This window comes from Suricata suricatta, chromosome 1, assembly GCF_006229205.1.
Source record: "Suricata suricatta isolate VVHF042 chromosome 1, meerkat_22Aug2017_6uvM2_HiC, whole genome shotgun sequence".
Classification (NCBI taxonomy): domain Eukaryota; kingdom Metazoa; phylum Chordata; class Mammalia; order Carnivora; family Herpestidae; genus Suricata; species Suricata suricatta.
The window spans coordinates 125,464,193-125,480,313 of NC_043700.1; the positions used below are offsets into that span (position 1 = coordinate 125,464,193).

Consider the following 16,121-nt stretch of genomic DNA (forward strand, 5'->3'; position numbering starts at 1 on the left):
TTTTGTGAGGATTAAGTGAGTTAGTAATCAATATTATTAGAATAATTGGGGAAATTTGAATATGGTCTGTATATGACAAACTGCAGTGTTTAATTTCTTGAGAAGGAGAATAGTATTGTAGCTGTGTAGGAGAATTTATATTTATACTAAATGCTCAAGTAGTTACAAGTGAAGCATCATGGTGTCATGAGGTCTACTACCACCCTTTAATGGCTTGGCAAAGAAGTATGTATCTATTGAAGAGAGTCACACAGAAAAAGAGCTAATGTAAATATAGAAAAATGTTTTAACCGTTGGTGAATCTAGGTGAAAGTTATAATAAAGTTGTTCATGTATTAGCTTTCCAATTTTTCTGAAGACTTGTGATTTATCAAAATAAAGAGTAAGAAAGGGCGCCTGGGTGGCTCTGTCGGTTAAGTGTCTGACTTCAGCTCAGGTCATGATCTCAGTTGCTGAGTTTGAGCCCTGCATTCAGCTGTGTGCTGACAGCTCAGAGCCTGGAGCCTGCCTCAGATTCGGTCTCTCTCTCTCTCTCTCTCTCTGCCCCTCCCCTACTCATGCTCTGTTTCTCTCTCAAAAATAAACATTAAAAATTTATTTTTAAAACTAAAGAGTTAGGAGACAATTAGTTGATGCATGTAATGCCTCATAACTGTTAGCTATTAAACTAAAATCACTTTGAGGACTGGATTCTTCATTTCCATATGCCCGATGTCTAAACATTATCTGGTCCAATTCTAGGTGTTTAGTCCATCTTATAAGTGAATAAAAAGATGAATAAATGTTTGCATTCTTATTCCTTACCACTATCAATCTTTTCTTCAGCACACCCATTTGAAATTTGCTGTCAGGTTTAAAGTGTAAATTGCAGTGAAGGCTTTGCATATCAGCCCTCTTTGATGTGTGTGGATGTGTGCATACGTATGGATGTATGCATGTGTGTGGATGTGTAAGAGTTTTCTCCCTCATCCACTCTACCCCACCTAAAACCTAAATCAAATGAGTAGGGTTGCCAGATACAAAATAGGATATTCCATTAAATTTGAATTAGATAAATAATGAATGATTTATTTAGTATAAATATGACCCAAATAGTTCACAGAGGCCAAATCATGTATAGAGCATACTTATACAATGGAGTTTTTCATTCTTTATCTGAAATTTATATTTAACTAAGCATCCTATATTTTTGTTAAATCTGGCAACTCTAATAAAAGCCATTTCTTCTCCTGATGTATATGGCTGACCATGCTCACAAGCATGTCAGAATCTTAGTTATGTTGGTTTAGCCATGATAGAATATTTCTAGTTCTTCTGAGTTTTAAACCATAGTAGAAATAAGCTTTTATCCTTTAGCTCAGTTGTTCCCCACTAGTCTCACATTTTTCAGTTCTGAATCTCTCATTTTCCCCTTAATTATAAGATATGGAAGATTGCGTTTTTATTTGTGATAAAACCCATAGGTAGAATATACATAAAGGTCACATAAAAATACATGAAGATGATAATTAAACATAATATATAGTGTTGGATAGGAAGTTAAAGGGCTACCTATATTTTGTTTATAGTATCACTAATGCCAATACATAGAAGCACTTCTTGCATGAAGAGTATGTTTTAGCAGTTAATACTAGTGCAAACATGTTAAAAAATATTTTTAGAACTACAACCTCAAAACATTTAATTGAACTCAATCTCTTGGATTGGTTTACCACTTGATAAATGGCCCTGGTTTAGAAAACCTTTCAACAACATACCAGGGAAAAGCAACAAGAAGCCCATGACTTGCAGAAGCAATTACAGAAAATTACTTGGGAACAGTAGCACCATTCCACATTATAATATGCACATTTGTTATATTGCACCTTCCTGAGTTGAACTTTGAAAATGGTAGCCACACAAAATGCCAGAATGGATGAATTCATCCAAAGCGGGGCCTTCACTGGTGGTAGTAGTAATCTTGCCCATCATAGCTGTCGTAGCTGCGCCCTTTATAGTAGCTGTACTCATCCTCGTAGGCTCGGTAATTATCGCCACGAGGTTCTCCATTCTCATTTTCGTAGACTTCATATTCGTTGTTATATTCATGGGTGCCTGTCTGTTCATACTCTTCCTCATATCTAGTGGTGGTGGATTCCGCAGATGGTCGGGTGGTCCCGTAGAGCTCTGGTGGTGGGGTTGTGGGTTGAAACCCACCATTTGGAGAGGTTGTTGTCTCAGAACCACCATTGTCCTGCCTTCCAGCCACTGTGGCTCCTTCTGCATTGATTTCAGTGACACTTTCCTCTTCACCTTCTTCTTCTCCGTTGTTTCCATCACTGCTGCCATTGCCATTTTCTACCTCTGTGCTGTTGGTGCTGGTGCTGTTTATGCCTTGTTCGTTTTCATCCACTTCTGCTTCATTTTCTTCATTTTCTTCCTCTTCCTCTTCTTCTTCTTCTTCATCACTTTCCTCCTTTTTTGTAGACTTTTTTGTATCCCCAGCCTGTAAGGAGAAGTTTGAAAGAATCCACATTTGGTGTGAAAATGTAAAAACTTAAGACCATTATTTCATCCAACACAGGCTGTACCTACAGCCTTGTTTTGGATGTATTTTTGAATTGAAGCCAGTGTAACTTACAAAAGAATTGGTAAATGTTTTAAAAATTCAGAACTAGTACCTTGGATCGGTGTTTTAGAAAATCAGAATTAGTCGTTTTATCATTGGGTTTTGATGGAGAAAATGTACTTGATAAATAAGCTTTCTCTGTGGGAGAAGCTTCCCATAGCTTCACCATTCACTTTGTCTGTCTTAGAATCCTCTTCCCTGAAATGCAGTGGCATCTTTCAAGACTTTTTATCTATTGCCAAGATACTTGTCCTTAGTCTTCTGTTATAATGTGGAAAGTTAGTGTAATAATGTGGGAAGAGAATTTACCTGGGAAAAAGTATTTCCTTACTTGTAAACAGGGAAATTGAACCTGCTCTTGCTTTTCCAATGAGTTAATGAAGATAATATAAAATACTTTTGTGTATAGTGTCAAGAGAACCTTAGACTTCAGTAAAGAAATAAACTTAGATTTAACATTTTTGAGAAATTATTACCTTCTTGGGAAGTTGGATTGCAGCTAGACCTATGTTCCCTGTTCCAGGTGTGATCTCTCCATAGCCAGGGGTAGCAGAAAGGGTGGTGTTCTCAGCTTCAGATTCTTCATCTTCATTTTCATCAGAATTTGCATTCTCTTCATTGTTTTCTTCTTCATTTGAAGCCTCCTGGTGAAAATATCCAGAGCAAGAAAAGTTAGTTTAGTTGGGAAAAAACTTAAAATTTATTTGACTCATGAGACATTATTGAGAAAAACATATCTGTCAGCCAGCTCATCACCTAATGTTAACAATTCTGTTTCCTCTTCTGCCATTTGCACTTCTCACTTCTTAGAACTCAACTCAAAGTTATCTCATTCTGTTTACATCACCATAGTCTATTTTAGATATTTCTGTCTTCTATTTAATCAATTCAAAAATATTTGTGTAATAATTTCAGCATATCTGACTACATGGTATTTTATTCTACATGGTTTAGGCTCTTGAAGCCTTATCAATACTATTACAACATGGTAGTAAATGAATTTTTACATTTCCTTACAAATAAGCTGAGAACTTAAACCTATTATTCCTTATAGTTGCCTTGTAAGGTAGGATTATCGTTCTCTTTGAGCTCAGAAAAGTTAAATAACTTGCTTAAGGTCTTATGGTACATGATGAAGCCGTATCTTAAAAAAAAAAAACCAGCCCTTTCTAATACACTATGATGATTTTGTTGAGGAAAAGGATTGATGTGAATTGTTTACGCTACACCTAGGATATTTTTTCAGAAAGGAATTTTTATGGAAATCCCTCTTTTCAAACAAATTGATTGCAGTTCTTATTTACTACCAAAAAGAAGTGAATATATTTCATTTGCTTTCAAGTGTATTTAGAGAAAAAAAACCATTTAGTTCAAAATTTGTCTGGCAATATATAAGCCAGTTTTGTCTTGTGTGCAGTATTTAGAAGGTTTTAGATATTTTACAAAATTTTTCTGTGCAATGAAGAAACTAAACACTCCAAGAAATTTTTAGTGGTTATATTATGTTGTTGCATGATTTAAAAGAAAACACTCCTCAAATGAATGCTACTATAATCTTATTAATCTTACTATATAACTTTATTTAAAATTTTATTTTTTGTCTTTACTCTATGTTGTTAGGCAGTTGTTTGTTAATTAAGTAAATCTCCTGATGTGCTTCATAGCTAATATTAAAAGTCAGAAATTCAGAGGCACTTGGATGGCTCAGTCAGTTAAGCATCCAACTCTTAGGTTATGACCTCACAGCTGGTGGGTTTGAACCCCACATCAGGCTCTGTGCTGAAAGCTCGGAGCCTGGAGTCTGCTTCAGATTCTGTGTTTCCCTCTCTCTCTCTACCTGCTTCTCTCTCTCCCTCTCCCTCCCTCCCCCCTCTGAAAAATAAATAAACATTTAAAAAATCAGGAACTCATACACAGAGAGTTTATTTACTTTAAATAAGTACTGGAAAATTTCAGTGTATCTAATATCTTTAGATGATGATGTTAAGATAACTTTAACTGGGCATCCTATGTTTTAAGACTTCAAAACATGGATAAAGAAGATGTGATGTGTGTGTGTGCATGTGCCCCCTGAAATATTACTCAGCTATGAAAAAGAATGAAATCTTGCCATTTGCAATAATGTGAATGGAGCTAGAGAGTATCATGCCACAAAACTAAGTCAGTCAGAGGAAGACAAATACCGTATGATTTCACTCATAATGTTGAATTTAAGAAACAAAACAAACAAGCACAGGGGGGAAAAGGAGAGAGAAAGGCAAATAGAGAAACAGACTCTTACCCACAGAGAAGAAACTGATGGTTACCAGAGGGGAGATTGGTGGGGGGATGGGTTACATAGGTGACTGGGATTAATGAGTACACTTGTAATGAGCCCCAGACGTTGTATGGAAGTGTGAATCAGTATATATAGTACCTGAGACTGATATTGTTCTGTATGTTAACTAATTGGAACTTAAATAAAAACTTAAAAAAGATAATCCACAGATTTCAAAACAAAGTGTTAGAAGAAAAAAGTAAAAGTTTATATAAAGAAAAAAATAAACACAACCCAGGTTTAGCCTGCCTTATTACTAAAACAAAGTGACTAAAGAAGAATATGTTTGTTTTATCAAATTTGTAAATTCCGATGTTTCAATACACTCTTGGGGCTACTAGAGTCCACCCCTAAACAGTTTTTAACGTAATTGTATCAAATATCCCACAAAGACCATACTGTTTATTTATTCACGTTTATGTTTTATTCCTACAGACTTAACCTTTCAGGGCAGAAGGAGGAATATTCTTAGAGTAGAACATATCATTTGAGTCCTATACCATCATTTTACACAAGAAAAACCTGAGGTCCAATGAGATAAATGACCAAATGAGGTCAAATAGATGGTAGTTCACTAGTGGCAAGGTCATGAGTAAAGATTCAAACTCTCAAATCATGAACTTCTGTATTTTTCTCCTACAATGCCCTTTCTTTTCTAGATACTTTCTTTTTTTTAATATTGCCAATTTGGCTAATATTCAGTGTTTACAGTGTGCTCTTGGTTTTGGGGGTAGATTTCTATGATAGATACTTTTTTCAAGGGTATCCTGTTGCAATGAATTAATAAGGAAAACAAGTCAGTCTGTTGATGGGTATTAAGCTTCAAATATCTTTTTGAATAGAAAAATGAGCAGGGCACCTGGGTGGCTCAGTCGGTTAAGTTTCAGCTCAGGTCATGATCTCATAGTTTGTGGGTTTAAGCCCCACATTAGGCTCTGTGCTGACAGCTCAGAGCCTGGAGCCTGCTTCAGATTCTGTGTCTCCGTCTCTCTCTGCCCCTCCCCCACTCATGCTCTGTTTCTATCTCAATAATAAATAAACATAAAAAATTTTTTAAATAAAAAGAAAAATGAGCAATATTTTTTTTAAACTGTTATTAAAGCACTAGACTGGCTAAAATGACTGAAAGGAACAACTGTTGATGAGACTATGGAGCAACTGATATACTGATCGAGGGAGATCATGGGGCATTTGCTTTGGTTGCATCTACTTAGATTGAACTTATACATACCTTTTGGCTCCCAGAAATAAATGCATGTGTTCACCAAAAAGAGTACTAGACTGTTCATAGCAGTTCTCTTTGTTATAGCCCAAACTTGGAAACTGCCCGCAAAGGCCCATCAACAAGAGAATAATACATTGTGGTACATTCACATCATGAAATACTAAGAATGAACAATGTACAGCTGTAGAACAATATGGGTTAACCTTTGAAGTTGAGTGTAGAAGAGGCCATACACAAAAGAGCATATGGTATATGATTCTATTTGTATAATATGTAAAAATAGGTGAAAACTGTTAGGATTCAAAATAACCGTTGATCTTGGTGGATTTGGTTAATGAATAAAATGGAGCACAAAGCATATGCTGCTTTTTGATATGGGACTTTCTGAAACTGTGTATTCAATTTCTGAAATTTCAGTGATCTGTAGACATATGATAATTGTGTTGTACATATTATATTTTTATAAAGACTTTCTAAAGTGATGCTGAATAGTTTAGAAGTGGAAAAAAAAAGTATGATCACCAAATAGAAAATATGCCTAAGCACCCTCTCATATGAACACCATTCCTGGAGACTCTATGTTTTAACCTGAGTTGCCAAGGAAATTTTAGGGAAGAAATGGGGAAAAACGAAGTTCTAGCATCTCTTCAAGATAGAATCTTTCACGTTTATTTATTCACTTTTCTATGATCACTTTTAATGAAAGACATTTAGAGTACTTATTGCTCTCAAGTTTTTCAAAACCAAAACGCAAATATTTGTTGGGCACCATATGTTGTATAAGAAACTGTGCTAAGCAGTGTGAGGAGCTATAAGGAGGATACAGTACTGTTTCTCCCCAGACTGGAAATGAAACCGATGGTCTCTTGCTCTCTGGGTCATTAGGAGTTTTCAGATGAGTCTTGGGAGGATAATAAACGTTCAGAGATTGTTGGCAAAATTTTGAGCACTTGTGATTTCATCATAGTTTTTAAACCTTACCTTCCTGTCTCCTCAACCACCGTTGTAACAGATGAAGAACCTTCCCCAAAGGTATGCAATCTAATTGGGAAATCTACCTGGCAAAGCAATATTGTGATCACTGTACAGCAAAGGGCTGTAGTTAAATAGATGACCTCAGCTTAGCTCTTGTGTCAGATTACTATATAGAACTCATGGCAAAATTTCGAGGGATTTAATAGGTGGCATTTTTCCTGGTACTGGCTTGGTATTCTTGTAAGGTCTTCCCTTAAGCTATTAGGGTAAATTATAGTACTTGAAGTGATACTTTTATGGTTAAAAAAATCAAATCAAACTAATTATTTGTCACTTTTAAAGTTCCCATTCCATTTGGGTTTCAAGATAGCAGATGTTTATCCATGATCCATTTTTGACTGTCATTGCCCCTTCATGAATAGCACTTCAAGAATACCTACCTAAATTTAGAAGGTCTCCAAAGCAGTGGATAGCTATAATTGGCTATCCAGGAAAATGTGCCTAATTAGTATGTTTTCTTGAGCCAGAGTGTCAGTTAAAAACAGGTTAGCACAATTTCCAAGATATACAGATGAATTTTAGCTGTGAACTATACTAATTTGTAGTACTATAGAGGCCTGTGCAGTACTATGTATAGTATATGTAGTACTATATGTATTTATACATCTTGAGTATTTATATTTCTGTAAGAACATAAATTTTACTTTTAGACAAAATGACATATGAAATTCCCATTTAAAAGAACTACCCTACTTGATGGGTCAAGAAAAACAGGTGAATCATAATAACATTGTAGAGGATATAAGATTAACTTTTCATATACTACCCACTTAGTAAGTTGAGTTTAAGTTCAGGTCTTAAAACAAATATTACACTGAGTTTAGGTACTTTTCTTTTACCATGATGTGCTATCTACTTCAATATAAATTTTACTGCCTTTTCTTTCAATCATAATGTACACTTCTTCCAACTTATAATGGAGACATTTTTGTTTTTGTGGACCACTTACAGGTAACTTCAACACCAAATGCAATAACATTTTAAGCAGGTCATTTTAGTTTATTCTAATTTAAATAATATTCTCCTTGTCCAAAATAGAAGACTGTGGGTAGTTGGTAAACTGGCAATGGCTTGTTTGCTAAGTCCAGACTACAGTAGACTAGTTTCCTATTTGTTTTCATGTGCCTCATTGGTTTTGAAAAATCCTGCAGAAATTCCTTACCTCTTCCTCCTCCTCTTCTGAGCTGTCACCATCTCCGTTTTCTTCAGATGAGTCACTACTGCTCTAAAATATATGTATATATATATATGTGAATTCATACATATATGAATATATGTATTCATTTATAGGTATGCATTCAATACCAAAAGAAATTTCCTGCTGATTAAGATAAAACATTCACAAATATTTACTCAAAGTAATTAGTATTGCCATCTTGATTTATTTACTTAGAACAGTTCTCATGTGAATCTGAGAAAAAGATAGGAGGTGATTGGGAATATATAAAATGAGGTTGGAGAGAAAGCCTGTATAATGATCAAGATATTGAAATGAGATAGGCATTTCAGCCCCAAAAGCATCAGAAGTGTGTTAAAACATTTTTTATATAAAAACTAGAGCAATGAATCATAGAATTACCTAAATCTGCACGGACAAGAGGATTATCTGGTTCCGTTTATTTTACAGAGAAGAAATCAAGCCCAGAGCAGTTTTGACTTCTCCAACCAGTTCAAGGCAAATGAACTAACACATAGATCACACTGTTTTATTTTCTTCATGAAATATAAATGAAATGATGATTAGGGTTATTATGAAATAAAAGTTATTACTAATAATTCTCTTAAATAATGAACTCTCCTGATGAATCTAAATTAGAATTTGACTTGAAATTAAATTTGCATATAGTTTTCCATATCTTTCAGTCTAATTAAAGCTAATCCATAAAATTAGCTTCTCCCTATTTATAAATGAGATTTTATATATATGCAGTAAAAATTATAGAAGAGCAAAATTAATTCACTTCTTCATTTAGGAAGGGTACAGAGTGCCATCCCTCTAAAGAGCTCAATATCAAATGAGAATATTTTAAACCAGGGAGTCTGTATATAAAAATATAATTATAAGTTAATAAGCTTTGCTACTTTTTAAGAGGAAATATAAACCTAACCATCTCTTATCAGAGACTTTAAGACAGAGGAGACTTCATCTTCCAATGATAAATGGAATTTTCCTTCTTTTTCTGCTACTACCCCTAATGGCACCAGGTAGATAAATGGATACCCAACTTAAGATTCTGTCACTTTCTTTATTATTATTATTAATGTTTATTTTTGAGAGAGAGAGAGAGAGACAGAGACAGAGCATGAATGGGGGAGGGGCAGAGAGAGAAGGAGACACAGAATCTGAAACAGACTCCAGGCTCTGAGCTGTCAGCACAGAGCCTGACACAGGGCTAGAACCCACAAACTGTGAGATCATGACCTGAGCCACAGTCCAGCGCTTAATCAACTGAGCCACCCAAGAGCCCCAAGATTCTGTCATTTTCTGCCTAGTAAATCTTAGCTTTGATTCTGATGAGCCAGTTAAGTACTGTGAGTCTTAGGAAATAGAGTTGCAGAAGACGTTCAGGACTAGAGATCAGATATGAGGAAGCAATCGTGTTCAGCCCTGCTCAGGGCTGTCCCTCTATGGCTCATTCTTCAGGTGGCCATGCCCTCTACTCAAGAAAAGGGAAAGCTTGTCCCTCTGAGCCCAGAAAAGCCAACCTTGAGTGGAAAGGAGAATAATTAGACCTGCTCTTCCACTGCCATGACCTTAAGGGTTGTGTTTCCCTCGCCCACAGGGAAACGTGTAAACTACTTCTGCTGTTAGTTAATAGAGAGGGCAGCATATTTCTGCAACGTACTTTGTCTCAGTGGAGTGTTTGAATCTTTTTACGAGTTTCCTCATTTCTAGCCTTATTGCTATCCCAATCACATCAATCTTTAGTTAGTGTCTGCAGTGAGAATAATTTTAAAACTTCATGAAATCCCCTGAAATCTTGGCATTTTCTTTTTTCCTTTCTTTTATTTATGTCTTATTTCTAATTTGTAACTAAGCCATATTCTTCTGGAAGTCAAATATACATATGACACATATATGTGTGTGTGTGTGTGTGTGTGTGTGTATTTTACCAGTATTCCTTTAAGCTTCCATTTATTCAATCCCCAAATTACATTTCAGGCATTGTTTTGAGAATGAGGATCGTAGTAAGAGATGAAGTTAGAAAATAGGCAGTTTTCCTGTGTCAAGCACTGTGATAGTTGAGATGAGTCCAGTAAAGGAAATACAAAGTTTCTGCCCTGTAAGCATTCACACACAATTCAAACAATATTTGAATCCTAAAAGAAACAATTTCCTCAATTAAAAATGCTTAGAGTGTTAAGCTTATTTATACTTCCATCTCTATTGCCAAGCAGATAGATAAGCTATGGGTAGATTGTTGATAGCTTTGAACTTAATAGGACATATTTCATGGAAGTTGGTATTTTAGAAATGATTGCATATAAACAGATTTGTTTGAATAAAACATAAATTTCAAAGCGGGTATAGCTAATGCATTTTGGGATGACAATCTGGGCACCAAATACTTGATAGACTTAAAAGAATAAATAATACAGAGCTATGGAAAATATATAAGTAGACATGTAAGGGAGAAAATTCTGGAAGTCAGACTTTGCAAAGTAGGAGAATAGATCATAAATACTAGGTCAGACTGATGGATTGGGGCATACATTTTATTGGATCCTTTTTAAATACAAATATCTTACAAATTCCACATGAGTTGAGATGAATTTGTCTATACAGTTTCTCTAAATTTTTTATATTAAAGATATACCCAAAGATCTTTGAACTTTGAGTTTAACAGGAATGATAAATATAACCTCTCCTAATATCTTTTCACTATGGATATTTTAATTTAATTTTAATTTGTAAAAATTGATACATGGGGATATCTCTTAAGTACCTGATATTGTATAGAACTTGAGGAGCTAGTCAGAAATTTAAATTTATTACCATTTCCATTTAGTTTAGAAAGAGAATGAAGCAAACATTTCAATGAGCACTGTTTATTTGTGGGCCTGAGGTATACCAAAGAATGGAAGACAGTTCTGAAAACCCACAACTCTTGTATTATCTGTGTTCATATTTCTGTGACCACACACATGCCCCATAATTATTATGGTGCTATAAATACTTTAAGATTATCATTTCCTATCACTGTATGATTTAGAAATGGGTTAGCCCAACACAGGACGCTCTGCCAGGCCACTGTGCTGAGGCATCGCCCTCAGCATCTTGACTGCTTGTCGTGTCCCAGGAATCCTGGGTCAGATGGTGCATAATTGGTGCCCTGAACCCAACTGTATAGCAATAAAAATAGCACGGTTCTGGTTTGTCGAATATTTTAAATCAATACCACACCCTCCAGTTTTCAAATGCCTTTTTCACCAGTAACCCAGTAAAAAGAGAAATTCTTATTTTTAGTATTTGTTATTTTCCTTTTTGTTTACAAATTTTAAGGATTTTTTTCACAAGCTTTTAGTTCACTTCATGAATTTCTTTCTTTCCTCTGCAGTTTTAGAACCATGCTTTTGTTATAGCTGTGCTTCAATGTTTGACATACTGTTCTACTGACCAGCACAGGTCAGAGATTGAGAAAATCTTCAGCAATCACAAATGTTTAAAATGATCTCTGCTGTTTATGAAGTCAATTTTTTCCTTAACAATGAAAGGATGCTAAATTAATAGATGTAAGAAAGCCGTTTGACCGTATTGACTCAACTATAATATGACAATTAGTGGCCTTTTCACTGACTTAATTGTTAACAACAGATGAAGTCCGTTTTGTCAGTGACTTAGCCAAAATACCTGAACTCTGTATACCAAGGTATTCCCTTTTATTATATCGTTCTAGACTGGGCCAAGGTTTTTTTCTCTGTGTGTATAGCTCTGCTTTGAAAGAGATCTTAGGAATGAATTTTGCTGTATTATATTAAAAACAAACTTTTTGTAGTAAGTCTTTCTGGCTGAGTTTCAGTGAAAGCTGAATTCAGGCACTTTATAGTTAAATTTGATTACCTTTAAATTACAATGGTTGAGAAAGAACATTAATTTTTATACTTACTTGAACTGGAAATCGTTTTAAAGGAGGATAAAAGTAGGTATTCTTATAAAGGTAATATCGTGGCCTGTACTTAAAGACCTGCATAAAAAAATAAATGATATATTCATGTTTAACATACAACAAATCTAGAGTAATATAGTCAGGTTAGGAAAGTATGCTAAAATTAATTACCCCATTTTCTTCAGAATCCTCTACTTTGGCTCTTCGATGCAAATTTTTCATCTGCTTAAAAGAACATTTAGTCATTACATACTGTCTCTTTTACATAAAAAGACAAAAATGAATATAACTATAGGCTTTTAATACAGAACTTACTGAGAAAGCACAGGCCATTCCCAAAATGCTGAGCAAAATTAAAGCAGTCTTCATTTTGGCGATTGCTTCTGGAATTAGTGAAGTGGTAAAGTTAATATATATTAAAACTAAGATTGTAACTTTTCTTTTACTCGTACTAGAAAAACTAATTTTTTTCATTTCTGTCCAATGATAGTTTTGATTAATTAACACCAAATTTCTGGCTTTTATTTCGAAATTGTTTCTTTTTTTTAAGTAGTAGAAAACTGACTTTGTTTAATCTTGAATTCAATATTTGGTTTTATCTATCTACCTATCTATTTATTTTAAAGTTTACTTATTTTGAGAGAGAGAGGAGCAGTTGAAGGGCTGGGAGAGAGAGAGAAAGAGAGCGAGAGAGAATGAATCCCAAACTCACGGGATATGAGGGCTCAGTCTCATGACTGTGAGATCATGACCTGAACCAATATCAAGAGTCAGATTCGTAATTGAATGAGGCACCCAGGCACCCTCCATATTTGATTTTAACCTACCTGCTGTGATTTGTGAGTGGCAGACCGTTTCATTACTGTATGGGGGCTTGAATGCTTAGTGTACTTCACGTTGAGGCAAAGAGGCTTCCTACTATCATTGACATAGGAATATCAGCTAAGGAATTGTATTGTTAGTATGTGACTTGTTTGTTTATAATTAAAAGCTAAGTAAAATCTGAATATATTTATATGATTGCTTTTACATCAGTGATTGTACAACCTGTATGTATAGTACAACAACCTATACATATATATCAAGTTTATTTGTAAGATGAAAAATAGGAACCATTTTCCTGAGATTACTTTAGAAAACTTTTACCTTAGGAAAAAAAAACTGTTTTTTTGGTGTGTGAAATCCATAATATGTGAAATACTATTCTCATAGCACCAAACAGCCGTGCCTCAGAATGACTCAGAGTTCCACCTTGGGATATCAGGGGCAAATTTCCTCAAATTAGGTTGTTCTCCAGCTCCATTTAAGCTTTCCATCACTAGTGAGGGAGACCGTCACAGGATGGATCAAGGGCTCTTCAGGGTCAGGGCAATAGGCATCCTGGAGACTTTAATTCTATGGAAGAATTGATTCTGAAATACAACTCTCAGAATGGGAGTAGTTCCCAAACAATCCTGGGATTTGCAACCATACAGAGAACTCACTTCCACATAGATACCTCACGTAAAAAGAGAAGGATAGTGAAATTGTATCCTACTTTAGTTTTATTCTATTTGATAAAATCCTATTTTAATAGAGGTTGAATAAACTTAGCTGAGAGCCTACTAACACCCCCCCCACACACACACTTGCACTGACATATACATTTAACTGAGAGGGCTTAACTGAGAGTGACAATTTTTGCAACATTTTAGCAGCAATATGTAATGGTGGTGGCAATTTCCCCATGAACACATTTGGAAAAGTAATATTTAAAATGTATGAAACTCATGTATTCTGTATCCTTGAGTTTGATTTTGCATTTTGTCCTTAGCCACAATTTATGGCATACTTACTCAGTATCTGACACTAAAACATTACACAGAATCAGACTTAACCTGGAGAAGGTGTCTTGGGTCCTAAGTCACACTCTATTTATGGGAACTGGGTCTTTTGATTTTGATGTCTATACACCTCCTCACAGTTCTGTCCACTTTAGTAAAATTCTTAATGGCCACATTATGATAAAGAGGCTTTGACCTGAAGGAGGCCTGTCTGTATAAGAAGTTTTTATTGCTATTGGGGTGCTTAAGTAATACTTTGAACTTTGTCCCCCATGGTCAGACTCACCAGCAAATGGGAAGATTATTACTCTGCAGCTTTATGAAAAGAGTTGGAGTATATATAAGAGCTTAAAGAGCTCTTAAAGAGCTTAAAACTTAAGTATATAGAACTGTAGAAAGGGCTTTAATTACATAAGTTTCTCATAACAAATCATAAGAACAACTAGATGAAAACATAGCAGGAATAATATAAAAAGAACCAAGTGATTCATGTAGACAGCAAGTGGCTGCCTACATAAATATCATTTTATTTACTTTATGATTCATAAAAAACAAAGACGTCTATAGTGACCACTACTAACCCAGACAACAATTCAAACATTCTTAAAAGATAGTTTTGAGAATCTAATTATATTTCACTGGGGAGAGTATGATAAACTACCAACATTATTTATTTCTCTAGTATGATATGTTTTTCCATACTGATTTTAGAGATATGGGATATTAACACTTGAAAACCAAATATTGAAAAAATATTATATGTAATTAAATTATAGATTAGGCATAACTTATGCAGAAGTCTGTATACATTGAGGTAGATTAACAAGTGAAAAACAGTATTTCAGTCAGCTTATCTTAAATACATCAGAGCAAAGAAATAGTTATTAGTGAGATGAAGATACAGAAAGTAGTTTTTATAGTTTATGTGCACAATATTAAAAACTTATTTACATGCATAGGTTAATAAGTTTAACCTTTTGGAAAGAATCTAAAATCTGAGGTACTAGTTTAATGAGAAACAAGTGTTAAATTATATAGCCCTTCTATACAATGCAATAGCGTCAACATTTAAATAAAAAATTTAAAGCCAGGTCCAGAGATATAAAATGTGGAGTGTTTGATTTTAAGAAAATGAAGTTGTCATATTAAATCTTACCCTTTTGCAGTTCTGGAGTGAGGAGACAGCTCACAGGAGTGAGTGACCCAGATTGAATATTTCCTCTGCTCTCTCACTCACTCCTTTGCTTACTGTGACTGGCTATAAACTCTTCTTTGCCTTCTAACAGCCAATCACTGTCATGGGCAAGGTGAGGTCAGAATGTAGATTCTCACCAGAAAACCCCTAAACTTCAACACTTTTTCAAGACACAGGCTCAGTTGAATAAACATGAAATGTGGTTCTAGTGCCAAGAGGTTTGCATTGTGGAATTTAATTGAAGGTTTCAGTGAAGATGAATAGTTTGAGTTCTGAATATATATAATAATATACTGGATATGAATTAAAATAAATAGCAAAAGATTTAACCATTTAAAAATTTTATAATCCTACAAGTTTTCACTATGTTGAAAGGAAAGGAAACTTGTCATCAGATAGAATCCTGCACTATTAATTTAGTGAACAAATAATAAAGTAAAAGAGCTGATAAAGTTAATATTTTAATATCAACATTTTATATTGTTTTCTAAAATATGTGTAAAATATGTGAAAATATGTTTTCAGTGACCCATAAAGTAAAATTGATATAATTAAAAACAACCCCATCAATTTTGTTCAGTTTACCAAACCTTGATTTTTTGAGCTTTCCACTGAACCAGGACAGTGGAGAGCCAGTGTGCCAGGATATGAAGAACCAAATATAAGAAAGACCTGATCCCTGTCTAAAATTTACACAGTTGCAGAGAGACAGACTTACACCTGTAAAGCACAGCAATGAAAATATCTACAAGGTTTAGAAGTCAGAATAGGATTTTCAAGGTTAATCAATAAGGGAGAGGTTCTCAAGAA

General features: G+C 34.6%; 1 protein-coding gene across 2 annotated transcripts; it reads right to left on the bottom strand.

Moving 5' to 3' along the window:
• Positions 1-601: 601 nt before the first annotated feature.
• Positions 602-15,337, bottom strand: IBSP (integrin binding sialoprotein). 2 transcript variants are annotated; one of them, XM_029924568.1, is made up of 7 exons: positions 15,273-15,337; positions 12,609-12,676; positions 12,465-12,515; positions 12,294-12,371; positions 8,348-8,410; positions 3,085-3,252; positions 602-2,485 (listed from the first exon to the last, which is right to left on the bottom strand). In XM_029924568.1, exons 2-7 carry the CDS (start codon positions 12,660-12,662, stop codon positions 1,940-1,942), a joined length of 960 nt encoding a protein of 319 aa, XP_029780428.1. In that variant the 5' UTR covers positions 12,663-12,676; positions 15,273-15,337; the 3' UTR covers positions 602-1,939. The 2 variants fall into 2 exon arrangements, with proteins under 2 accessions (XP_029780428.1, XP_029780348.1); XM_029924488.1 differs by having other exon boundaries at positions 12,465-12,518.
• Positions 15,338-16,121: the final 784 nt, after the last annotated feature.

What these genes read in the sequence shown, in the direction of transcription:
- IBSP (XM_029924488.1), bottom strand. Translation starts at nt 12,662, where the DNA reads ATGAAGACTGCTTTAATTTTGCTCAGCATTTTGGGAATGGCCTGTGCT. An exon ending in GAATGGCCTGTGCTTTCTCA is followed by an intron (nt 12,519 to 12,608) that starts GTAAGTTCTGTA and finishes TGTTCTTTTAAG; the next exon opens with CAGATGAAAAATTTGCATCG. An exon ending in CAGAAGAGGAGGAGGAAGAG is followed by an intron (nt 3,253 to 8,347) that starts GTAAGGAATTTC and finishes TATTTTCACCAG; the next exon opens with GAGGCTTCAAATGAAGAAGA.